This window comes from Phalaenopsis equestris, unplaced genomic scaffold (genome assembly GCF_001263595.1).
Source record: "Phalaenopsis equestris unplaced genomic scaffold, ASM126359v1 Scaffold000246, whole genome shotgun sequence".
In the NCBI taxonomy this organism is placed as follows: Eukaryota; Viridiplantae; Streptophyta; class Magnoliopsida; order Asparagales; family Orchidaceae; genus Phalaenopsis; species Phalaenopsis equestris.
The window spans coordinates 432,172-441,897 of NW_018164688.1; the positions used below are offsets into that span (position 1 = coordinate 432,172).

General features: G+C 31.4%; 1 protein-coding gene across 5 annotated transcripts in view; it reads left to right on the forward strand.

The window, feature by feature from the left end:
• The window catches only part of LOC110024100, a 31,128-nt gene that overhangs the window by 20,843 nt on the left and 559 nt on the right, over positions 1–9,726 (forward strand). For 2 of the 5 annotated variants that reach the window (XM_020723856.1, XM_020723859.1), the window contains 5 exons: positions 1,531–1,612; positions 2,969–3,028; positions 3,120–3,227; positions 8,077–8,122; positions 9,356–9,720. In XM_020723856.1, coding sequence (XP_020579515.1) covers positions 1,531–1,612; positions 2,969–3,028; positions 3,120–3,227; positions 8,077–8,122; positions 9,356–9,576 — 517 coding nt within the window. In that variant the 3' untranslated portion in view covers positions 9,577–9,720. Of the gene's footprint in view, positions 1–1,530; positions 1,613–2,968; positions 3,029–3,119; positions 3,228–3,483; positions 4,292–8,076; positions 8,123–9,355; positions 9,721–9,726 lie in introns of those variants that run through there. The other 3 variants (XR_002293970.1, XR_002293971.1, XM_020723858.1) reach the window with 3 other exon arrangements.

Genomic DNA, 9,726 nt, shown 5'->3' on the forward strand with positions numbered 1-9,726 from the left:
ACCAATGAAAAACATAATGCCAAAATAATTAACATCAGTCATGTATTTGGATTTCACTCCCAAGATCCCAAATAGATGTATCTGGATTTCACTCCCAAGATCCCAAATAGAGCTCAGTGCTCACAAAAAAAAGTAGATTTACAATCAGTATGGAGATAAACATATCTGGATTTCACTTCCAAAAACTTCAAATCCTAGGTTTCACTTTAAAAAATTAAATAAACCTAAACAAATTTCTGAAAATTTAAGCTAAGAGACAAACCTGAAGATAAATATGAAATATTATAGAAAAAATTCTCGAAGAAGACGACTCGGTAGCCTTACAAGCAACCAAGCAAGAATATCGGGCAACCGAACACCGAAGCAAGAATACCCGAGAGTGGTCGATCCAACGCCGACTCGCTGAGGAAAAATACACTTTATCAAAGAAAAATAGAAGTAGAGATTAGAGAATGAACCCAAAAAATCAACCCTAAGCTCTCACCGAGATAAAGGTTTTCGCGATTTTGAGACAAGAAGACGGAGGGTTCTCAGCGAGAGAAGCTTTCGCGATTTTGATAGGAGGGTTCTCTCAAGTCGCAATCACCGAGAGGAAGCTTTTCACGAACTTGAGAGAAGAAGGAGCAGCCGAAAGTAAGCTTTCGAGAGAGGAGAAAGAGCGGCGTGAGAGGAAAAGGGCGAGCACGTTCGAGACTCGATTAGGGTTTCCGCGGTTATAACTTATAAGAATTTTTATTCGTTCGATTGTTTGTATATATTAATATATATAAATAATATATATAATATATTATATTAATTATATACATTATATTTTTTTATATTATATAAATATATAATATCTATATCACTAGTATAATATATAAATATATTATTATTAATAATTTATTGTACATTATAATTAAAGTATGATAAATTTTTTATATATATTTATATTAATTTTTTTTATATTTCGAACAATAACGATTCGAACACGAACGAACGTATCACTGTTCATGTTTGGTTCGTTTAACAAACCGAACGAAAAAAATTGTTCGTGTTTGTCTTGTTTGCTTATCGAACGAATCGAACACGATTACTTTGACGAATCGAACACGAACTGTTCGCGAAAAACGAGCTTTTTTGCAACAACGAGCTTTTTTGACGGCCCTACCCATTACTTTAGACATTTTCGACCCATTAATTATCGGCTGGTGCAACTTGGTAGAATTTAGAAGTACGGTACCACTCGCATTTTCTCTCTGAAGAAAAACAGAATATGTGAATAAGAACTTTCTTATGCATCATTTTTTCGGAATTCGATTTTGCCTGAACTTTAATATGGACTGCCAAATTGCTACCTGTGATTACTTCAATTTTTTTTCTCTGTATATTGATCTGTCTTTCATAATTTATAAAAGCCATACTGCAATTATTTTGCCTAAAAGACTATCTTTGCTCATGTTTGTGCTGTGGAACTGCATGACCTGCATTTGTTATTAAATGTTTCTATAATCTACTTCAACTTTTTTTTTTCTTTTATGCAAAGCACAGAGGAGTATCTCTACTTGTGGAAGCTGCAAATATGGGCGATGCAGATGCACAATATGAGCTTGGTTGTCGTCTTCGGGTTGATGTAAGGCTCTTCATCAATTATAAATCAAGCATTTGATGTAAATCTAATAGTCATTATTTATTGGAGACACAATCACGCGCATTTGGTCTTATTTTAATTGTTTGTATCTCTTAATTATTTTAGTTTGTGTGCATATAAACAATTATATTAGTGATCCTATTGAGAATGAGATGTGTTCTCTGCTATTTGGATTATCTCGTAGGATTTGATTTACTATTGTAAGTTGTTTTAATTCAATGTTTCTTGTATTCCTAATAGAATACATGTTTTAAATATCTACTTCGCTACAATGGTTGATTTGTTTATTTACTTATTCGTTGTTGGAGGAGCATGTTGAAGATGCTTTCTCTTTGGCAATTTGGCTTTATAGCTATCAGTTGAACCTTCCAACTTTGTTGAAACTTATTCCAGTAACCTGGTTGTGTTTTAAATCTGATTTTGTTGAATTGAAATTTTTAGTATTAGGCCGAATGTTGGAGGATTCAGAGAAGTTATATGTTGAGCCTCTTTCAGTTATAAATAGGACCCATGTGACATGTAAAAAAATGATGGATGACTGAATAAAATTTTTGTTTCCTCTCAGTTCTCGTGTGTTGTCGGACACGAACTCTTTGAATTTTTTGCGAGTCTTAATGATAATTTTTTAGGGATGATTTTTGTTGTACTGTGTTCTCTTGATCTTCCAATGAATAACTTCTATCATTGTATTTGTTTTATCTATTAAACAGCTTAGTTTGTGGGTGACATTGAAAACTAGTCAAGTTCAATATATGCTAATTTATATTTTATCGTGAATCTTAAATGCGGCAGAATTTTATTTTTAATCTTAGATTTGTTATGGAATTTAAGATTATAATGACTTCGACATTATCATTTGAAAAGAATATAGTATGTGTATGTGTATTTAAATTTTACAATTGAAAATATAAAATTAGAAGTTTGAAAATTGCTAATTGTTTTTTAGGTGATTTATATCCTTGTTCTTTCTTCTAAAATGTTGATATATTGATTTGTGTGTGTTTGTTTGAGCTCTTGTTACATTCGGTATATAAATCTTAGTCACCACATAATTCTATACTTCTAAGAAATGTTGTGGAATTCGTTATTTTGCTGATAAACTGGTGAAACCCCAAATACTGAGAACTCCTGCACATTTTATGCTTTAGCTGCATGCTTGCTTGTGTAAATTTGCCTTGTGAGATGATGGGAAAGGCAATGAAACTTCTCAGCCTTGGAATTCGTATATGCACCTGTGGATCCTTACTAAATAGAATTTAATTTACTGTTTCTTGGATTCTTTTTTATTGTATGAACTCTTGTTTTATGCAATCTAAAACTGTTTTCTTGCATTTACAGAATAAGTATGTTAAGTCAGATCAGCAGGCTTTCTATTATATAGAGGAAGCAGTTGAGCAGGTAAACACTGGCTGCTTGTGTGAGGTTTTGTTTCTTTGTCTAAATTCTGTTGCATCTAAATAAGCTCACTTGATATTGCATTTTGTTCAAGCTTCATCCAGGGGCTTTATATCTTCTTGGTGCTGTTTATTTGACTGGAGATTGTGTCAAGAGAGATGTTGCTTCGGCAATGTGGTGCTTCCACAGAGCATCTGAGAAGGTATTCAATATTAGGGGCATTTACATACATACCATCCAATTCTTATGAATTTACTTATCTAACATCTAAATTTTATTTTTTACATTTATACAACCAAATCTTTCATATCACATTAAAAATACCATCATTTTAACTTTTAAAAAGTGAAATACTGTAATAACCGGAAAATTTTTTTTAAAAAAACAAAAACTAAAAGAAATTTAATAGGTTAGTGTCGATTCGGAGGGATTAACTATTTAGACATTTTTGTTTTAAGGAGAACAAGTGCTCATTTGAAGCAAATAAACAAATTGGACGAGAGAACGAGAGTAGAAACCACAGGAGAAGAAGAAAGAGCGGAAAGAGCAGTCAAGTGTTTCTCTTATTGAATGTTTGGCGTAGGGCAACAAGACTCAAGAATGGGAAGAAGAAAAAGAGAAAGAATGAGAGGTTGAGTTGAGGTACTTCGCTTGTGATTAGCAGCGGAACGTCTTTACAATGTCGAAAGGCTTCGATTTCCCAGGAGAGAGAAGCCTAGCGTGATCAAAGAAGATGAAAGACGCAATTGAGCGGCTTGCGGCTTTGGCGTGAAGGTGAAAGAGAGGGATGTCGCGTGTTAGCTTTGTGCAAGAGGAGGCGTCATCGAGCAGGTGAGGGTGATGAAATATTAGGGCAGTGAAGATCTTCCATGTTCGATAGAAAAAAAAGGAAGGAGAAGGAAAACATGTGGGTGGCACCGTTGACTTATGAGTTATGTGCAAAGGAAGGAGGCAAGTCGATCTGAGTTCTAGCATGTGGGAGAAAGGGAAGCCAAATTTGAGCATACTCTGTGTGTGGATGAAGAAAGAGGAGACTTCTGTGTGCAAACATTGAGGAGTTGAACAACAAGGAAAGGTTAAGGTGAGTTATAATTTAACATGTTACGTATGAATTTAATGTATATGTTTAATTATTAAAATATTAATAGTAGGTTTAATTAAATCAGAATTTTGATAATATAATTGGGAGAGGTGATGGAGGAAGTAGCAACCAAATAAATTTAATTGTGGTAAGTTCTACTTATATTTCTTTTAATTTAAAAGATAAGTTAATACCTGAAGTAATGTATAATTGGAAAATACTTTAGAAGTTTGAATAAGAGAATTAATGAAGTTGATAAAATATTATGTTGTGCTTTTTTAGACATTGAATAGAGGGCATCAAGGATTAAGTGGATATAAGAATCATCAAAATGGTAATGTAAGTAATTGTATTTCTAAATTTAATTAATTTTTATTTCTAAATTATGCTTGATTTCATTTATGTTTTCTTCTATTGAGATTTAGATTCTAACAGATTCTTCATATTGTTAGTTTTGAAAAATATGCATGTTAAATAGTTGCATTATAGTTTTCCTAAAAAGTGGTTAGCTAACTACATGATATGTAGATTCTAGTATAGGTGTATATATTAATTTTTTGTATGAATTATAGATTAGTGTGATTGTAATTATTTGTCAATAGATAGAAGTAAAGTGTTTCCTCATAAGCTAACTATTCATCAATAGATAGAAGTAAAATGTTTCATAAAAAATAATATATGACATGATGAATAAAGTAGTGTATATATGAATGTCTGTATGTGCATGCTAAGTGGAGTTCTCTCTGTTATGGTGCAGCCAAGAACATTAGTGTACCCATGCGCGTAGAAGTTATCTTATTACCCTAAACAACTATGATGTTTAGATCGCTGACTAATGTACCGACGAGAAAATATCTGAGGCGAGTATATACATTTCCCTTTAAGACAACCATATGAATTAGATTACAAACTATTGTACCAACAAGATAATATCGTCAGGTGTGTATTAGGTTATTTTTTTATGATGCTTCTAAGATAGATATGAATGTTAATACTTAATAGCATGAAGTAAAAGGAAACTTAATGATTAAAACTTCAAGAGTAAAGTTAAAGTTAATGCATATCAAAGTTTATGTTTTTTTTCATTAAGTAAATGTCATGGGCACATACATTAAATCATTATAAGATCTTCTATATTGAAATATGAAAGACCGGCATATATATTATTTTATTTTTTCTTGGGTTTCTATAGTTTAGATGTGAGATTGCTATACTGGGTTATCCGTAAATAATTCATTATATCATTTTAATATTTTTTTCAGGTTTTAAGCTTTTAAATAAAATGATTACTAGATGTGCTAATATGTATAGAAGGCGAGCTCAACAACCAAAAATGTAAAATTTTTACTTATTATTTAAATTGATTTTTTTATTGACTCTTTCAATTAATATTAAATTGTTAGTGATAGCAATAAAATAATAGAAAATTTAATTTCATTGTTCGACTGTTTATTCCCGCCTTGGTTAATTCCAAGCCCCGGGCCGGGTCATGACAAATATTTCTTTTCATGCATAGATAATGTGGTTTGTATGTAAAAGTTAAAGTTTAGGTGTTAGATCTGTAAATCAACAGGAATTGAGTGGTAGGTATGTAAATCTTTCTTTTTATTATTCTATCACTAACCCAAACCATGTAGTTTGTTAGTTTGATAATGGAGAATGCAGCATTGTCTCGTATTCTATCACTCACCCAAACCACTATTTCATTCTACTGATGAAACACTTTACTTCTATATAACTCATGTAGGAAATGAGAAGATATTTTAGAGTGCTTGTATTTGGAATTATCCTTCAATATCTAATCAATTTTTTTTAACCTGATATTTCTTTTATAATTCTAAGAAGATTTCAAGGCTATTCCACCAGGTGGCAGAATGTAATCAGGTTTTGAAGGGATTAAAATATATATTAAAGTATAAAACCTAGCATTGCTTTGTTTAGAGATGCTACATCTTGTAATATCTTTGAAGGAAGAAAGACTTTTGAGAGGGAGAGGGGGAGGGAGGCCGGGAGATTAATGACTAGGAGAGAGGAAAAAGCTGATCACTTTGTGAATTAATTTTGTTAGATTTTTTTAAAAACTATCCAAAGAGCCTTCTATTTATAGGCCTTTTGTCTTGATTCGGTCTGAGCTCTTAGATTTTTTAAGTTAGGAACAAACAGTCAAACGATGAAATTAAATTTAATAATTATCTCTAAATTACTAGTAGTATAAAATTTAAAATAATCTCTAAAAATTTATCTAAATTCAAAAACAATCAAAAAGCCAAAAAACTACAAAATATACAACAAAAATTAAAATTGAACACTTTTGTTTGGAAATGTTCTGTCTATGATACACGTTCTCTCCTTTCACTCATTTTATTCTAACTTATTAAAACATTAAGATAATGAATTTTCAAAAAAGAATTAGTGGAATAATTATAATTCTAAATTCTGGTATTTAGAAAAGGAAACATTATTTATGTTAATCATTAATTTATATTTTTAAAGAATCATATCATGTACTAAACATATGTACGTCGTAATAATATGAGATGGTATGGTCTGATGGTTATCTTTTTCACTTAATCTTCTAATGGACATTTCTCACTCATATTTCTTTTGCATCCTTATACTATTTTTTTTATTAAATTTATATATATTTATTAGTAATTTACCTTATTGTTATATTTTTCATTCACTCAAACATGTAAATTTTATTCAATTAATTTTTATCTTTTGTTTAAATAATTATTCTAAACTGTTAATATAGATTACTAATAAATATTCAATTTATTAATTTCAAATTCACTCATAACTTAACATTAAATTTAATTTACAAATATATTATCATAAATGTATTTATTAGTGTTTTATTTTAGTTTCATTTCATAATTATGATACTTTCTAATATTATCACTCACTTAATATCAATTTGCCTTTCAATTTATTTTCTAAATTTTTTATATATTTGCATATGTATCATATTTTATTAATAAAAAATTATAATTTTTTATTCATTAACTAAACTTTTTGTTTTCTTCTTATCTTCCAAAAATATCTAGCATTCATAAATAAGGCATTAGGTTGTCTTCATTTTATTTTTATTTAAGAATAATGAAAGCTAGATAAATGCAATTCATAAATTATCAAATCAATACACTACTTTAAATCTCACATCTAATTTTTGGTTGGTGCTCAAGTGAATGTGGATCTCTTCTTTATCTCCCGGATATCCCAAACTAATGTCTTTAAACATTATATATATCTTAAATATTATCTAAATCTAAAATTTATAATTTATAAAATCTAAGTAAATATTTACCTATCATTGTTTCATGCTCGTCCGCGCTTAATCGAACACAGCTTCATGTTCAGTCTCACACGTTAAACCTTCCGCTCTAACCCCTTGCAAGTGAGACCATGCACGCTAACTCTCTTGCAAGGCTCATCTCACACTTGATAGCCATTCATAATGTACTTGTTTTGGCTAGCTCATACTCCGCCCTTGTTAGCATTCGGAGCAAGTCTGCATCATTCCCCTTCTCATGGTACTTCCCTAAGCTCACAAGCTTCTCTCCCCTCCTCTCACACGCATTCCTTGTTTTCGCTCACACTCTCTGCTATACACTCCAGCAACCTCTCTGTCTTCATCTCCTCTTTGACTCCTTGCCTTCTTTGTATCTCTCTTTGATTCAATTTCGTCTCCCGCTTTCTCCGTCCCTCCTCTTAATAATACTAAACCAATGCTAGACGTTTTGAGATTTACAAACATTACACAAAGGCACATCATCTAGATGTCAAACTGAAATGCCGCATAATGTCAAATCATAAACTATCTCACATTGCTAGAAAGAACTTCACCATGAAGCTCTATCTGACTAATTTTGCACTGCATGATTGTTTTCCTTTAACCTTAACTCTGAATTCATTTGCATTTTGCATTTCAGTGCTCCTGTTCTTTCTTTTTGAGTACCTGTATGTGCAGGGCCATGCTGGAGCTGCAATTGCTTATGGCTCGCTCCTTCTAAAAGGTAACTAACACCTCATTGCTTCTGAGCTAATCTCTTACTGCCCAGTTTAATATTTTTGATGTGAAACATACCATATTACCTGCTCTGGAGTTCAGTTCACATCACTTACATAGGTTTGGTTTGATAAGTGGCTTGTGAGCTGAGCTCGATTTGCTAACTAGCGAAGCTCAAGGCAGTCTTGACTCGACTAGTTGGGTTGTGAACTAGCTCGTTTAGAAAATAATTAATAAAAAATATACTCAAAATATATTCAAATTCAAGTTTTTACCTTTAAATTATTAACAAATTTTAAAAAATAAAATTTATATTTTATATCGTGTGATTTTTTATTAATTATCTCCTAAATGCTCTTTCTATTTTGTATTGGGGCATTTACATACATAACACCCAATTCTTATGTTTTTATGCATTGAACACCTAAACTTTTCATTTTATATTTATATCATCGAAAATTTTCATATCACATCAACAATACCACTATTTTTAACTTCTAAAATATGATATGCAACTATTCATGTATAGGCGAGGTGGTTTATATGTAAAAAAGGAAGTTTAGTTGTTAGATATGTAAGTACATAAGAATTAAGTGGTATGTATGTAATCTTTATCATTTTATTATAGCACTAACTTGAGTTAATATATTTTTTTCTCTTTCGTAGTAAATAAGTCAGCTGGCTTGCACTCGTAGAGCTTGTGCTCAAACTTAATTAATTAATCAAGTTTAAGTCGAGGGTGACTTGAGCTTGACTCGATTGATTTACCCATTCAAATTCGATTAATTAATCAAGCTTAACCTCAAGCCAAGGGTGACTCAAGCTTGACTTGACTCATTTACACGGATGAATTACTTCGTGATGACTCTAAATTGATGATGAAGCAAATAAGTTTTGTGTCAAATTGGTGCAAGGTCAGCTCGGATGTGTTGTGCACTAGTTGGAAACAAAGTAAATAATTTCAAAGAACCGGGTTTGAGTGTCAGCTAAAAATAAATAAATAAATAATTAATTATTAGTGTTAGGTTAGTATTGGGGTATTTACATACATACCACCCAAATCTTATGTATTTACATTTCTAACACCAATATTTTGACTTTCACATTAACGCCACCCAAATCTTTCATATTCTATCAAAAATATTATTATTTTAACATTTAAGAATTGAAATACATCTTTTTCATGTATAGTTAAGTTGATATGTATGTAAAAGTTAAAGTTTATTCTTCTAACTCTCAGGATATGAAGTTCCAGAGGTTGTAAAGAGGTTTAACGTGAGGAGCCCTTCGACCGGTGGAGCGAAGAAGAAGAAGGATGTGAAGTGGCAGAACGAAGATGCAATAGAGATGGCGAAAGAGCAGTTTCGAATCGCCGCGGAAGCTGGATGTGATCTCGGTCTGCATTGGTTGAATAGGCTTTCAGATTCTGAAAAGCAGGATTTACAGTCTTTGAACCAATGAATTACTTGTTATTTCTTCTTCAATCAACAGTCATGTTCCTGCTGCTTTAACTTAGTAGGAGCTTCTGTTCTTTTTATGGTTCAGAGATAAGAGAGTAAGTTCTGGAATGGATAGCTACACTCGCTTGTAGCAGAATTATTGAGCTTAACT